Below are 17,333 nucleotides of genomic sequence, written 5' to 3'. Positions count from 1 at the left end.
CGCCATAAAGCCACTAACACTGCTTCTCAGCCAACTGAAGAGTGTGTCTGGAACAATCGTTGGTTGATAATATTCACAGTATTATTCTGCTTTTATTCCATTGCTCTTACAAAACCTTTTTTTATGATACGTCTTTTTCAAGCTGTTCATCCGTTTCAATTGCAAAATCGTCTGTAACTCCTAATTTTTCATGCACCTGTGTTCACTCAATGCACTGATTATCTTTGTATTTATACCAGCTGAATGAACTTGACCCCCTCCCTAAGAGTTTAAACATATATCTTTTCTAATACTACCCATGTCACACTCATTTTCCTTTACAAATCTACTTATTATTGAACTGCCAACAGGACAGAATGTAAACCGCTCGGATCAAAGGTCTGACTGCAGCAAACCCACGCTGTGGACACTGATCCGGGGTCTGATTCAAGTATTTTACACAATTTAGAAAGTAGGTCAAAAGTTTGACTTCACATACATTCTCTCATTTGGAAATTAGACCAGGAATATACTGACAATTAACTTTATTGTAACATAATCATTTCGTTGGATTGTAAAGATGAAATGTTTATTATATACTTCTGATTGCGTCCTTTTACTCTCTCAATCTTAACCTGCAAAATAAAATAAAAATCTTCATTTCCACAGCATAATTTGACAGGTTTATTAACCAAATGTGCCAATAAAAATCTAAAGATCAGTTATCAATGCTATTACGGGAACATAAAAGAAAACAACAGAGGTGATTCGTGGAAACCTTCTAATAAACACAGTACAGTGTGCCACCCAACTAACAATTAGTGCTGTTAAATCTTCGACATTCTCAATCCAAAACATTAACAAAGCAGTGATTGACTTCTTATGCGAGTTATTCGACAGCCGGCACATATTTGGGCTACAAGTGTAGGTTCAGTCGTTGTTCTTCCTTAAAATGTCGGCAGACTCTATGAACGCTGGCTGGTTTTTCTGACAGAATCAAGAAGGTGCGTTTTTGTTACCAGGGAGGTCGATTTGGTCTCAGTCAAGACACAGACTTTGTACCGTCACAGTACGATTGTCTTTTGTTAAAACACGTCTCTGCTCGTAGCAGCCTCTCGCCCCTAGCAGCAGGCGGATCTGGCCCGCTTGTTGCCGGCCACCCTGCACTCCTCCAGGTCCACCGTGGGAGACTCCTGGTTCTCGTTCCTCTTCCTCAGGATGGAAGGCAGCACCAGATCGAACAACGCCTCAAACAGAGTGTCCACGTTGTAGCCCGTCTTGGCACTCGTCTCGAAGCACATCTTCTCTGCAGGCAGGCTGTTCTTGTCGTCCAGGCCCTTGTAGCGCAGTATTCTCCCATAAAAAGCCGCTGCATCCTCAGGGGTAACCTGTTTGTGTAGCGTTACACCAGAGAGGGAAGCGGGGGAGGCCGGGGGCGTGGGGCATGCAGACACCGCTTCCTCCTCGCACTCAGTCCGGTCCTCAGACGCCACATCCGAGTCCTGGGACAGCTGGGCTTTAGGGTCTGTGAGGTCGGCCTTGTTGCCCACCACAGCGTAAATGCAGTCGTGGTTAGCGGTGTCAGTCAGGGACAGGAAGCGCTCCTCCAGCTCTGCCAGGCTCTGCCAGTTGGTGACGTCATAAGTGAGGATGACGGCGGCTGCACCTCGACAGTACATTGAGCCCAACCCGTGGAACTGTTCACGACCTGGGGAGACACAGAGAACCGAGTCAACCGGGTCTGGACCTGAACACAGGATAAAAACAGACATACTGTGCGAACAGCGCCGCAGAAGGACACACTGCACAGAGAGAAGTTGTGCGAGACAGTCAGCAGTTTGAAGACAGAAACAGCCTTTGTTGTTGAAGTATGCAGGACTCTTGAAAGGGCACAGTGTGAATACTCTGCCACTGGGGAAGTCTTTTGGACAGTGAGTCCATCAGGTACACCTCACTATGGTTATTATGTCGATTAAGTGAGTATTTTGCTCCTAAAATGTCAAAACAATTAGAAAATCACAATTAAAATTCCCCAGAGCCCAGTTTAGTATATTCCAATACTTTTGTTTTATCAAACTAACAGTCGCCAAAGATGTTGACTTTATTAAAAGAGAAAGTGCAAACGCTCATATTTGAGAAGCTGGAGCCATGAATCTGAATCCTCTTTATTGTCATTATACCTGGAAGGTGAAATTACGTATGTTTGTCTCTCTGACACGTGTCAAAACAACAAATAAAATCAGAACAGAAACAGAAGTACAAGGACAAAGTCAGGAAGCAGCAGTTGTGTGATTAAAAGTGGCAAAATGGTGCCTGTTGAACCAATATGACTTTTTTTTACTGGAACAATTATTTGATTTTTCACTACACATACTCATCACAAACACCTCCTGGAATACATCAGAATATACCGAAGATATGAGGTAGAAAGAAATATATATATATATATCCTTCTACCTCAGATCTTTGGTGTATTCTGATGTATTCCATATATATATTAAAAACAACAACAACTCAGTCCTCCTTGTGCTTCTGGAAACTGTCTTAAAAGGTTAAAGAGTCAAGTCTTCCTTTCACAGTGCTGTCATGTGACTGTCTTAGTTCCTTTAAATCAAGACTGAAGACTTTTCTGTTTGCTGTTTCTTTTTCAGTAAACTGCAGCGTAACTCCTGTAACTTTTACCATCTTTTATACGTTTTAAACTACCTTATGTGCTTTAAATCTTTTATATGTTTTGTGTGTTTTTTTTCAGTAAACTGCACTCTAGCTTCTGTAACTGTGATAATCTCTTATATGTTTTAAATTGACCTTTTATGCGTTTCCCCCCAATGCTTTTAATGTTTTCTGTACAGCACTTTGAATTACCTTGCTGTTGAATTGTGCTGTTCAAATAAACTTGAAATGAGCCTTTATCCGTGGGAAAACGAGCACCAGGCGGCCTGTTTTCACCCTTATAGCTGCCACTTTTCTTTGCTTTGTGGCCGACGCTGACAGGTCGGCAGCAGTCGGCCTGAAATTACTCAGCGCTGATCCAGCGTTTCTCTGCCACACTGACTAAACAACACGAACACAACGGCCTCCTGTCAGAGGTCATGGAGCCGGGAACACAGACAGGAAATGTCTTAGTGGTGACATGGTCCGCCTTTTGCTTATCTCTGTTGCTCACCAACTCTACTTTTGTGCTTTTGTGTTTGTTTGAGAGGGTTTACTGTAATTCATGTTTACACAATACTGGAATGTGGCGCAGTCCTAAGCTTATTCATCGCCGGTAAATACATGATGACCGAATCATTCCTGCCATAGCAAAAATTAACACCCAAATTAGTGTTTTTTTTTTTAAAGAAACAGGAACAGAAGATGTAGAAAAGCACGAGTTTGTATGTGTAAATATTATGTATTTAATAAAATAATTAATAAAAATAATAAATGACAGTAAAATGATGCACTGGGTGTGAAATCTTCCAGGTAAATTAACAGTACTCTCTGTAACAAAGGTCTCACCGGGTGACGAGCATAAAGAGTCCCAACCAAATAATGTGCTGAAACAAATAGTCAATAATCAAATGAATTAGCCAATGATGGATTAAATCTAAACCATCTTTCCGTCCTAATAGTCTTAAGAGGACTGCTTCGGTTTGAAAGAAGAAAAGCAAGAACAAACATTAGACAAAGATGCGCGCCCGCGTCCGTTTTTGGTGTAAAAATGTGGTATGACCTTAATGATAAACTGAAAGTAATTACAACACGACCGATATTTAAAGAGACCTTGAAATTTGAAATAATTAATGCATATGTATAAATGTTTTTATTGGAAAAGAGAAAATAAATAAATAAAAAAGGGAAATGTTATTCATTTTGATTATTGAATACATGGAAATGAGAAAAAGTAAACCTTATTTAAGCAAATATGAATTTTGATTTTGCAGATTTAGATTTTTGCTTTGTGAGTATGTGTATGTATGTTTACATGTAAAATATGTTTAAATGTCTATGAGGTAAGTAAATGATTTCATTTATTTAGGTATAAGTAAATATACTTTTAATCAAATATATGTTTAATCCTAAGTAAATATGTTGTGTTTGAACAGTCAGAACTGTGATGTTAGGGTGGGCTAATAAAAGCAAGTTGCTTCTGCCCATTCAATCCTTTTTTTGGTTGAAAATGTCAAAATATTATGTAATTTTATTTAACATCTGATGTATAACCAAAAATAAAATGACTTCATTCATAATCTTCAGGAAAAACAGAACTAACGTCACATAAAAAGTGTTTTTCTTCTGTTTCACATCATCATCATTTATTCACTGTTTTTTCTTCAGCCACTTAAAAACAAAAAGCCAAACCCTTTAATAGCATTTTGAGATTAATTTGATTCATCTGATAGATTACGGCCTTTCACTGTTTATCTGATGCCGCGGAGGCTGCAGCACTTGTAAACAAGCTTCTCATGTAACACCCTTTGAGGAGGCGTTTTAGAGGCTTCACTGGGGTGTAAACAACGTATAATTGTCCATTGTTTGTTAAATCATTGGCCGTGTTCGTAGATTAAAGAAGGGGTTAAAAGTGCTCTGTGCGCGTGGACGTTTCTGCAGAAGTGCACAGATGACGTTTGGCTTTGATTGGGTCACATTAGTCCAGGATTGAGCAACGAGGCACAAGGAGAAGCACGCTGTGATTTTATAACATCTGTGTTGTGCAGAGAGCAGGAAACACAGAGTGAAGCAACTTACTATATGTTGCACAATATATAGTTTTAATAAAACTGCGTTAATGTCACTGCAGAATAACATATAGGGCTTTAAAGTGCGTGGGTGTTTGGATGGTGGGGGTTTGCTGACTCATGTTCAGCGTCATGGGTGTCACATGTATGTTTTCATATGATAACCGACTAAAACTGGGAGGAAAAACAATAACTCATTAAAAATACATCTGTCATTTTCCAATTAAGGAATTTATACTTTATTCTACGTTATATCAAAGTTTGCAGCACACATTTATCATAAATGATCAAAAATAGGATCCTTAACCAAGTGACCAATAGACTTATTTTCACCAATGTGTGTTCTGTGTTTTAAGATTAGTCTCTTTTTAAACAATGTATTGAGTTGTTTATGATTATTTTGTATCTTATTTTCTTTTATTCTATTTTTGCCATTACGTATAACTGTAATTTGACTTAAAGAATAAAGGTCAACATACTTTACTTGTAGATAACTTTGGGCTGATACAACTAAATGTCTCCTGTCTCTTAAGATCAAATTAATAATAACCAAGCATCTTAATGGACTCCAATATTATTTAAAATAGTATATATATGGTTTTTATTTTGTTGTTTTTCCTTTCCTTGTGCTGGATTATCATGTTTTCTTTTTTAAGGTGCGGGGGCATCCATAGTGATTTACAGTGGTGGAAAATAACTAAATACATTTACTAAAGCACTGTACTTAAGTACAATTTTGAGGTACTTTCACTTTACATTATATGCTACTTTATTGGAAAGATTGTTCTTTTTATTGCACAACATTGATTTGGCAACTTTAGCTACTAGTGACTTTACAGATTCAGATTATTAATACAAAATATTATCAATAAAATAACATGTATTGTGATAGATTGAGCCTCACAGCAGAATATAAAGTAAATAAAAGTAGCTCCACCTTTATCAGCTGCAACATTAAAGTGATATTTACATTAATCTATCAAGAATTATAATCTAATAATCTAATATTCTGAAATTAGCCATTCTGCATGATCTAATTGAATTGACTTTATTGTCATTGTACCAGTAGAACGAAATTTACAGTACAATAATAATAATAATAATAATTTAACATTAAAAGTATCAAAAAGAACAAGCTATACCTTTAAGACACATTTAAAACGACAAGCTTTAAATCAATACTTTTACTTTTTGTACTTAAAGTACATTTTAGTGTTGATACTTTTGTACTTTTCCTTAAGTAACACTTTAAATGAGTCTTTTAATGTTATATCACTACTTTGACTTAAGTAAAGTCTCTGAGTACTTCTTCTACCAGTGGTTATTTGTGTCAGCACTTCATCAGTATTGTTTTAAATATATAATATAAATATAAATATATGTGAGAATAATGCAAAAGTAGCAGGGGTGAGTTTGCAGAGCAGGTCAGCCCGGTCACATGTCAGTGATTAACTCAGGTGCTGGGCTCTCGCGCTATCAGGTAAACACAGTTGATCCACAGCAGGAGTGAGATAAGACAAGAAACAGTGGAAACAGAAACAACCGGAGGGGGAGACGTTACCGGCGGTGTCCCATATTGAGATGTTGTAAGGCCCCCACTGTTTGAGGAAAAACGCCCCTCCGACGGTGCTGATGGTGTCTTTGAACTTCCTCTCCGTGTACCTGTGGAGCAGCGACGTCTTCCCCACGTTCATGTCCCCCAGCAGAACCACCTTGACGTCGGGCTTCTTCATCTTCGACACCTCGGGCATGGTGCGGGTCCGGTCCCGCTGCACCGGCGCCTTCTCTCCTCTTTTTACGGTAGAAAAGAAGAAAGTCGAGTCTATCTCTGAACGCCTTTCACACGCGTCATTTCAGGGGCAGAGTTCAGTCACACGCTCATCCTCAGGCGGCTGCTGCTGCGGCTCGGTCCCAACTTCACAAAGTAACCGAAGTGCGCGTGAAACAGGAAGTGGGTGAAGAGCTAAAGATTTATACCGGAGAGGATTTCACCCTGAGCTGCGCCTTCCAGGTTCAGACCCGCCCCTACCAGGCAGGACTCAGGGCTCTGTAACTAAACAACTAAATGAATAAATACATGTGCAAATAAATAAATACATGTACAAATACATTAATGCATACATAAATAAGTACATTAATAAATAAATTAGTAAATAAATAACTAAATTAAAAAATAAATGCATTAATAAATGCATAAATACATGTGCAAATACATAAATGCATGAATAAAGAAGTAAATTAATACGTAAATGAATAAATACATGTACAAATAAATACAGGAATAAATTAATACATGAATGAATAAGTAAATAAATAAATGAGTAAATTAATACATAAATAAATACATGTACAAATAAATAAATGCAATCATTAATAAGTACATTAATAAATAAATTAGTAAATAAACAACTAAATTAATGAATACATGCATAAATACATGTACAAATAAATAAATGCATTCATAAATAAGTACATTTATAAATAAATAAGTAAATAAACAAATAACTAAATTAATTAATAAATGCATTCGTAAATAAGTACATTAATAAATAAATAAGTAAATAAATAAATAACTAAATTAATTAATAAATGCATTCGTAAATAAGTACATTAATAAATAAATAGGGGGTCGTACCAGATTTTTAGCCTTCTTCTTACCCTTTTTGAAGATAAATTATATTTTTGGGGTTGTTTATTAGTTTTTTTCGTGCTCTATTGCTTATCAGTGTTATTTTGTGTTTGTATTATTCCAACCTGTTCAATAAATTGACTAAAAAAAAACATTTGCCCTCATGTTACAACCAGCATCTAGCGGTCATTAGAGGAAATGCACTTCCGCTTTGGCCGAGATTTACAAGTGTCCGAGGCGTCTTTGAAGGCACCACAGCCCGTGAGTTCCTGTAGTGGAGCGGCTCTGATGCGCCTCATGACCCGGATCACTGCTGCACAGTTACTGTCAGCACTGAGACGCTGCTCCAGTGTAGGTAAGAAGCGCTGTGAACAACAACAACAACAACAACAACAACAACAACAACAAGGGGGTCTGAAGAGTGATAACATGCCGCAGGAGGTTCAGATCCTCGCCTTTTGCTTTATCACAGCTGCTCTGTCGATTCTCGCCACATTGGTCTGTTTAAACGAGAAAGGTAAAGTGGATTTCATTGCAGCACCATGGTAACCTCGGTGTTACAGCCAAACGACGCGCTGTTACACGGCCATGTTGGTGCCGAGGCTAACAGAAGGAGGCTGGGACACACACAAACCATGTCTGCGCTTTGGGGTCTGACACGTGCGCAGTAACAACTTTTTGTTAGTGAGAATACTTTCTTTTTTTGATGCTTTACTGTCTTTGAACACTTTAATTTATGTTGTTATTGCTTCTACATTTAGAAATATATTTTTGGTATTGTGTATAAAACAAGCCCCCCGCCAAGGTGACTTCCTGGTTGAAGAGCGCGACCCTACGTCACGTTAAAGCCCCCGCCCCGTTTCCGGTGAAAACAAGGGAGAAGACCTATAGGCGCTAATACGACAAACTGGAGTGAGTACCCAGTTTATAACCTGGTGAAAAATGGAAAAATGGATCTAGACTTTCTGTCGGGGTCTGTTCTCTCAACTTTATCCAATCCGCCAACTTGTCAGACTTATACTCCGCCTCATTTCCTTTTACCGAAAAAGGGCATGTATGTGACGTTGGGGGGAGGGAGATAACGTCCATCTGGCTGATGTTTACCTCCGAGGGGAAGTGAGGGCCAGAGGCTAGCTGTCACTCAAGAGGCCACGCCCCTAATTATTCAAAAACTTTAACCTCCAATAGAATAAAAACAACCCTGGTACAAAAAAAATCCCCCCCCGGTGGGGCAGTGGTTAGAGCAGTTGCCCCATGTAAAGAGGCTGAAGGTCCTCGAGGCAGCAGCCGTGGGTTGGACTCCGACCTGCGGCCATTTGCTGCATATCTCCCCCTCTCTCTCACCCCATTTCCTGTCTGTCCTATATATCAAAGGCCTGGAAAAAACTGCCAAGAAATAGTCTTAAAAAAAATTATAATATTAAAATCCATCTCTTCGTTGTTGTCATGGAGATATGACCTAAACATACAACCTAGAATGTTTTTTTGTAACAGGCCTTAAACAGGTTTAATGATGCTGTGAAAACGGCTTGTTTAACATGGGGGTCAATGAGAAACTGCTCTGTTGTGCAAACTACTCCTAGTGGACACTCAGAGAACTGCAGTTTTTGGCACTTCCTGATTGGATCAACCAGGAAGTCTCCATGTTGGGGGCTTATTGGTGACCCATCCTTCTTCCATTAGCCTCGGTCGGTCCCAGTTGACTCTATATAAAGATGGTTGGTGAACCCAGGGTGTGTAGGACCCCGCAGACACCGCCAGCGTGGGCGGAGAAAAGGTGAAGTGTCCCTCAGACAGCTGATCAGAGGTCAGTTTCTAAATTACACCAATGAAGGTGAAGGTTGCGAAAGGGGGCTCACGGCACAGATCCTCAGTCAGTTTTATATCAAAGCACTAAGCTGCGCATTTAGGATAAACATAGACGGCTAGGCTTTAAGCTAGCATACAAAGAGTTGATCTGTGCAAGGTTTTGTAATGGTTCCCAAGTTGCAAACTCTCATTATCACCCCCACAAGTCCTTCTGGGCGACCGGAGTGGCCGGTTGTTGGTGTTTGGGGTAGCGGCGCTCTGCAGCTTTGATGCGGCCAAAGAAGAGCAAAGATCCCCGGGAGCAGGCGTCCATCATCATAAACCCGCAGTGTCAACATCTCCATTTAACTCCTTCTTGGTGCAGGTTCACTCTGCAAAGCACAGCTGTGTCTTTTGTTTGTTTTGATCCGCTATGCAAGCGAACACAACGCGGGGCTTCTTGTGGTCGGACGTGGAGACCAGGACCTTGTTGAACATCTGGGGGGAGCAGGACATCCAGGTGGCGCTGGATGGAAACTTCCGAAACAGCTTCGTGTACCGAGACGTGTCCCGGAGGCTGGGGGCGATGGGGTTTGAGAGGACCCCGGAGCAGTGCAGGGTGCGGATCAAGAGCCTCAAGAGACAGTACTTGTTGGCAAAGGAAGGTAATCTGCGGAACAACGGGCAGTATCACAAGATCTGTAAGTTTTATGACACCATGGAGAGGATTTTGAGCAACCGGCCCGCTCTTGAACACCAGGAGTTCATAGACGGAGGGGCGGGAGGAGAGGAGGCCGTGGATGGCCTGGAGGAGGATGGAGAAGATGCTCAGGATGCGTATTCAGAGAGCACAGGGGAGTGTCCTTACCCTGCAGAGACTGAGGTGAAGCTGGAGTACCCCACTGTCCCCATCCCCATCCCGGTTAAAGTGACAGTGGGCAACAACAGTAAGTCCTCCCCTGTTCACTTTCAGTATTTCATCTGTGATCCACAGTGGTGGAAAGTAACTAAGTACATTTACTCAAGTACTGCACATATGTACAATTTAATTCCATCATAATCTACTTCACTACATTCATTTGTTAACTTCAGATACTTTGCAGATTCAGATTATTAATACGAAATATTATCAACCAATTAAATACTATATATTGCTATAGATTAAGCTACAGAGAAAAATATATAGTAAATACAATTAGCCACACCTTTATCAGCTGCACATTAAAGTGATATTTACATTAATATATTGATAATTATAGTCTAACAATATATTATCCTGAAATGAGCCATTCTGCATGATGAGTACTTTTGCTTTCTGAACTTTAAGTACATTTTAATATTGATACTTTTGTACTTTTACTTAAGTATCAATTTGGATGCAGGACTTTTACTGGTGACATATTTCATATATACATTCACATTCATATACATTCACATATACGAGTATTTCTACAGTGTGGTGTTACTATTACTCAAGTAAAATACCTGAGTACTTCTTCCACCACTGTTGTTTTTTTCTTCTTAAGCCACAATGATTTGATTACATGCTCCATGATTCATCACATATTGTCTCACCCTTCTCTTCAGGCACATCTGTGAGGCCTCATAACAGCAGCCAGTCAGCCGGTATTTTGTCAACAAAAACGCCTAAACGGCAGAGGAAGCGGCGTGCCAACTTCCCCATGGAGAAACTAATGGAGCAGTTCCTGGAGCAGAGCGCGCAGGCTGAGGACAGCTTCTACCGGATGGAGGAGCAGCGTTTGCAGGCGGAAGACTGCCGAAGGGAAGCCGAGCACACCAGGGAGCTGCACATGCTTCAGATGCTCGGTCAGATGTTCTCCAGCGTCTCCTCGGCCAGACTCGGCTCTGCAGCCGCTCCCTCCAAAACAGCTCCTCCTGCCCACGCTCCCGGGCTCTCCGGCGCCTCCCCGTCACATTCACGCGGCCAGTCCGGTCATCTCAGACGCCCATCACCCCACACAGACTGTTGCACCCAGCAAAGTCAGCTGTCGAACCCAGACCCCCCGGCTTTAGGTATTAGTTTTGTTGTCATGTGCAGCCTTCAAGGTGGAAGATAAAGGCACATCAGCTGTAATGTGAAGGCCCCGGGACGGAGGTGTCACTCCTGTACAGGGTTTCTCTTTAGTTAGGATGGTTCATTAATCTCCATTTGTTGTTTTTGTTGCCAAACCGTGGTCAACCTGTGTCTGTGTAAGGTAAAAAACAGACACCGATTAGACAACGACTCAAGCCAAGTATCCCTCCCTTTAAATCCGTCACTCTGTTTATTCCCTCAGGGTTTGAACGCTACTACAGTTTGGGGTCTACGTCACACAGAGGCATGGATGAAGATGTCCTCTCACTGGTAAAAAGCATAATCCCTCCACTGACGTACAAAAAGCACAAGGGACAAGACGGACGTATCGGGATCATCGGAGGATGCCAAGAGTACGTCGCTCAACTTATCCTCAATATAAACGTCATTCACCAAATCATGTGTTTCAATTCTTTTCATCTTTTCACCCTCTAAAGTTACACCGGAGCTCCATACTTTGCCGCCATCTCAGCGTTGAAAGTGGTAAGCAGAAATTCTGATAATATCATCAAAGTTACCCAGTCTGAAATGATCTTTGTGTTTCTTTTAAACGGTGCCTTTTGTCTTGTCTCCAGGGCGCGGACTTGTCTCACGTGTTTTGCACCAAAGATGCTGCGACTGTGATCAAATCGTACAGCCCTGAGCTCATAGTTCATCCCGTCCTGTAAGTCCTCGCCCGCCTGGACCAGATATCGTCTGCGTATCGTTTTGACAAGACAGTTCTTTTTGTAGGATCTTCAATTGTTTCTGTTATTTTGTTGACAATATAAAAATAGAGAAGACACCTCTCTGTATAACGCAATACGGTTCTACAGCAGTGCAAACTACATCCTCTAGAGCGACGAAATAATCAATAATATGTCATTTAATATTCAACAATTCTCTTTTGTTAGACGTCCTTATTTTAAGCTAGATGTACCTAAAAATATGCCACTGTCAAATTACTCTTGAAACAGAAATAAGAGCCTAACCAGGGTGAGACTTGTCATAATTTGTGCGTTCAAACACATCTAACGTGTGCGTGTCTTTATTTGTGTGTGCCTGTGTTTGTGTCCAGGGACAGTCCCAATGCAGTGGAAGAGATAGAAAAATGGCTCCCCAGACTTCACGGCCTTGTGGTTGGACCAGGTCTAGGGAGAGAAGACGGATTACTGAAAACAGCCAAGGCACGTGGAATATATTCACTCTCCCTTCCAGTCAAAGCGCTCTCTTAGACCAGCTGCTTGTGCATGACCACAAAACTGAGACAAACTTGTGTTTTTAACAGTTGTTACATAGAATTTAAACGGCACAACACAACTCCTCATGTTTGTGGCTCCATGTGACTGAAAATGGGGGAAATTTCAGTTTAATTTCCAAGAAAACATGACTTGTAGACTTACGAGAATGTCAAAGACACGAGAGAAAGATCTCCAACTTTCTCTGAAACAGCTGCTTACTGTAACTGACACTGAATTTCAGCCCAGCTTCGATTTTGACTGATGAAGCAGTATAAGATTGTAAAGATTGTGTTCAATGTTGCTTAAAGTGTCATTTCCGGCGCAAAATCATCCCATGGTCTTTTTCGGCACTTACATACAGTACATCAAATAAGCCATCGAGACAGTTTTTTTTACATGTATGAACTATTAATGGAGAAATCTGGTGGAGTTGCTAACAGCCGGACGTGGCTAACCCTGATTAGCCCGGGGCAGTACAGTGAAGGCATTGAAACAGCTTTTAACCACTAATACTGCTCAAAATAACACCAAACCTCTGCAGCAGCATGAGAAGAGTCCATACACATAAAACAAAGCACCAATGGGCTCCTTCCTTTTGGATTAACTTTGGTATTTGACTTGAATGGACTTTACTATGAGAGGAGCTGGTACCGGGGCCAGTAAGTGAGTCTTTCAAACACTCTTTTAAAAAATCTAACTATGTAGTTGTTGCTTCGTTTTATGTGTATAGACTTTTCTCATGCTGCTGCAGAGGTTTGGTGTTATTTTGAGCAGTATTAGTGGTTAAAAAAGACGTTTTAATGCCTTCACCGTACTGCCCCAAGCTAATCAGTGTTAGCCACGTCCGGCTGTTAGCGACTCTACTGGATTTCTCTGTTAATAGTTGTGACCTGAAGAAACTGTCTTGATGGTTTATTTGATGTATGTAAGTGCCAAAAAGAAGACCATGGGATGTTTTTGCGCCAGAATTACACTTTCAAGAGAACATTCCAGTGTGCTGGTTGATCCAACAATACTTAATTATAAAGTTTAATTTATATTCTCTCTAAATAACACTTGTCTCTCTCTTTTAGGAGGTGATAGAGAAGTCTAAAGCAAGAGACATCCCGATTGTCATTGATGCAGTAAGTGTCAATTTCCAGCTGTTGGACAGATGGGATCTTATTTGCAAAGCTGTACACAATCACTGTGTGTGTGTGTGTGTGTGTGTGTGTGTGTGTGTGTGTGTGTGTGTGTGTGTGTGTGTGTGTGTGTGTGTGTGTGTGTGTGTGTGTGTGTGTGTGTGTGTGTGTGTGTGTGTGTGTGTGTGTGTGTGTGTGTGTGTGTGTGTGTGTGTGTGTGTGTGTGTGTGTGTGTGTGTGTGTGTGTGTGTGTGTGTGTGTGTGTGTGTGTGTGTGTGTGTGTGTGTGTGTGTGTGTGTGTGTGTGTGTGTGTGTGTGTGTGTGTGTGTGTGTGTGTGTGTGTGTGTGTGTGTGTGTGTGTGTGTGTGTGTGTGTGTGTGTGTGTGTGTGTGTGTTCAACAGGACGGATTATGGCTAGTTATACAGCAACCGTCTGTGATTCAAGGGTACCAGAAGGGCATCCTCACACCTAATTTCATGGAGTTCACCCGGCTCTATGAAGCACTGGTGGGTCTTTCTGCAGAGAGGATTCAGTCACCATTGATGGCATATAACACATCATTGTATGTGACAATGTATGTGTGTGTTTTTGTCTCTGTCTCAGCACCATGAACCTTTGGACGGCAGTGATCATCAACGCAGTGTCATGCAGCTTAGCGTAGCCATGGGCAACCTCACCATGGTGCTGAAGGGGGAACAGGATCTCATAACAGACGGCAGTAAGGGTCAGTGTGAAGTCCTTTCATACAGTATAAAAGAAATATCGAGGACAAACTTTTAGCCAATCATTCGCTTTTCACACCTGTCATTACTCAGATATGAATTCTGAGAAACTTAAGAGGATTTTTTCTTTTGTGCCTGTTGTGATTTTCTCTGTTTTCAGTGATCTCGTGCAGTGTTGAGGGCAGTGGGAGGAGATGTGGTGGACAGGGAGATCTTCTGTCTGGATCTATGGGAGTTTTGGCACACTGGGCCCACGCTGCCTTTGCAGAGGGAACGGGCAAAAGGTGAAGATGAGATTGGCCGCTTGTGCATATTTTTGATTATAAAGCAGGCAGAGGTGCTTTATAGATACTGGGAAAGTATCAAAACGCTCAATCCACAGAGAAACGCACACAGCCTGTATTCAGAAACTGTCTTTAAACGAGCCGGTTGTGATGTCACAGCTAAACTACAGTATATGTAGGTAGAAAGTGCAGCTACAGCGCTGTTACAGCCATCCCCCGGCTGCAGTGACCTTGCAGAGACACAGAGAGCGCAGATGCAGAGGACTCAGAAACGATAAACGATTTAAATGAAAGTGTATTCACAGAGGGTGAATACAGGTACATTCAGACAGACAGTATGACAGAAAATATTGTTTTTATTTTACTTTTTAGAATTAAAGCATTTAAATATGTTGTGACAGAAACCCAAAGTACAAGTGTGACTCTGAAAATGAGCATAATAAGGGACCTTTAATAGATAAGATATTCCTTTATTAGTCCCACAAATGGGGACATTTCCTTATTACAGCAGCAGGGTGGACAGCAAACATAAAAGAAGCCTCAATAAGAAACAATAAATTGTAGAAAATATAGAAAAATATGAACAATATAAACAGGGAAATATGAAATATAAGAATAACAGGAACAATATATACAATATTTTTAAATGTACACCATGGCAGAGAGGAAAATATTAGTATAAATACAATAAAATAAAGCACAATATTAAAAATACACAAACACCTTTTTAAAGGACCATACCAGTGTTTTTTTTATTTTTTATTATTTTAAACCCATTACTTTCAAAATGCATAAACTTCACATTATAGGAACTATTTTTAAAACACTCTGTAAGAGTTGGGATGGATGCGTTTGCATTCACTTCAGCACGTTACAAAAAACACATGGCGTTGAAACTTCCTGAGTTGTGTGATCCATCCTTGTGATTGTGAAGTCACTTTTTAGTTAGTATAGCGTAGAGCTAAAACAATTGATTAGTTAATTTACATTAAATTTATCTTCAATTATTTTGATAATTGATTAATTATTGTCATTTTTGAGACAAAGTCGCTCTGTAATGTAATGATATGCTGCCTTTTCTTTGTGTTTTATGTGATAAATATAATTAGGGTTTGAATTGTTGGTTAAAAGGAAACAATTCTTTGAAGTATCAGACTCTATGTTCTGGCCTATTATAGCTAAAATGATTAATAAAGAAAATAATGGTCATGGAAAATAATATTTTAGTTGCAGCCCTCACTTATCGTTGTCGTCGCATGAAAATGCAGTTGGGAATCAATCAGGAGTCAAACCACCATTATGGTATTTTACATTCTGACAAATACATGTAAAAGCACACGTGCGTCTCTCTGTTTCCTAATCTATTGTTTTGTCCTCCTCCAGTGTGAATCCTTCGATGGTTGCAGCGTTCGGGGCCTGTTCTCTTACAAGGCAGTGCAACAGTCAAGCATTCCAGCGACACGGCAGGTCCACCACCACATCGGACATGATCCAGGAGATCGGCTCAGCCTTCAAAAAGCTATTTGAAAGCTGAAAGTTGAATTAAACTACTTGTTTTTAAAAAAAAGCTATACAGTGCCTATAGAAAGTCGTGATTGTTTTACAGCCTAAAATGATAATACATGAAAGAAAAAACAATTCCAGCGTGATTTACACGTTTTGCCTTATGACATTCAAGTGAATTTTGTTTTTAATATTTCTGAAAATTAATAAAAAAAAGGAAAAACCAGAATAGCAGTGTGGGGAAAGTGATGAGCCCCCAGATTATGACTTTCTATAGGCACTGTATAGCCTATCGATGGGCTGATGGGACTGTTCTCATTTAGTTGATTTTAAATGAACGTGACAGAGGCGTGGACTTTCCAGCGCTCAAAATCTACAAACACGTCTCACATCTCCTAAGTATTATTCTGATGCTTCACCAAACAATCTGAGGTAGCTACATTTTCCACAACCACCCAAAGAGACTGAGGTGGAAGGCAAATGGGCCCCACCGTAAACCAGAAACGTGTTTGAATTTTCAAATAAATTTTGTGTGAGTGACTCTTTGAATAAGTTCTTGGAAGCTGTCATGGCAACGCACCTTTGTTGCCACAGGGGGGCAATATTGACTCGGTGCAATATGACACCCGTCCTGATTGAATTGCAGTCAACTGAAAGATTTTTTTTTCTCCTAAAATTTTATGTAGAACAATTCAGTTCATTACAACTTCTCGTAGGAATATTGAATTTGCACTTCGCAAAAATATTATCAACATATTCAAAGCGTCAAGGCTCTATTGACATTACATTACAATACATGAATAAATAAATAAATAGAAATACAATAACTGTGTATCAGTGTCAGAGTGGGTCGTCCTCCATTTGAAAGATTGGTAGTTCGATCCCCGCCTCCCCCGGTCCACATGTCGAAGTGTCCTTGGGCAAGACACTGAACCCCGAATTGCTCCCTGTGCTGTGCATGGGTGTGTGAATGTGGTGTGAATGGTTACATTAGATTAGATGGTATGTAGATGTCCACTGCCGTCAGTGTGAATGTCTGTGTGAATGTGACCAGTAGTGTGAAAGCGCCTTGAGTAGTCAGAAGACTAGAAAGGCGCTATATAAGTACAAGCCCATTTACCAGTCCAGTCCAAGTTGTTGACAAAAACGAACTCACTTTTCTAAATATTCCATTTATACCTCGATATGAGCCCAAACTGATCCAGGATTGATAAAACTAGGGGGAGGGAGGGAGGGATTTTGGTATAAATAAGAGGAGGTCGTCTGCATC

At 40.4% G+C, this 17,333-nt stretch overlaps 2 protein-coding genes across 2 annotated transcripts; one reads left to right on the top strand and one right to left on the bottom strand.

Annotated features, from left to right (window-relative positions):
* Window positions 1-509: 509 nt before the first annotated feature.
* rab20 (RAB20, member RAS oncogene family) lies at window positions 510-6,604 on the bottom strand. The gene is made up of 2 exons (XM_083922049.1): window positions 6,262-6,604; window positions 510-1,687 (listed from the first exon to the last, which is right to left on the bottom strand). The coding sequence occupies exons 1-2, from the start codon at window positions 6,449-6,451 to the stop codon at window positions 1,101-1,103; spliced, it is 777 nt and encodes a 258-aa protein (XP_083778175.1). The 5' UTR covers window positions 6,452-6,604; the 3' UTR covers window positions 510-1,100.
* Window positions 6,605-9,245: 2,641 nt separating this feature from the next.
* naxd (NAD(P)HX dehydratase) lies at window positions 9,246-16,586 on the top strand. The gene is made up of 11 exons (XM_083921428.1): window positions 9,246-10,064; window positions 10,705-11,151; window positions 11,415-11,565; window positions 11,650-11,695; window positions 11,788-11,876; window positions 12,270-12,378; window positions 13,506-13,556; window positions 13,956-14,060; window positions 14,158-14,278; window positions 14,437-14,560; window positions 15,944-16,586. Exons 1-11 carry the CDS (start codon window positions 9,551-9,553, stop codon window positions 16,092-16,094), a joined length of 1,908 nt encoding a protein of 635 aa, XP_083777554.1. The 5' UTR covers window positions 9,246-9,550; the 3' UTR covers window positions 16,095-16,586.
* The last annotated feature ends 747 nt before the right edge of the window (window positions 16,587-17,333 follow it).

This window comes from Echiichthys vipera, assembly GCF_963691815.1.
Source record: "Echiichthys vipera genome assembly, chromosome: 10".
NCBI classification, from domain to species: domain Eukaryota; kingdom Metazoa; phylum Chordata; class Actinopteri; order Perciformes; family Trachinidae; genus Echiichthys; species Echiichthys vipera.
The sequence above is the reverse complement of the archived record's forward strand: the minus strand, read 5'-3'. Positions and strand labels throughout refer to the sequence as shown.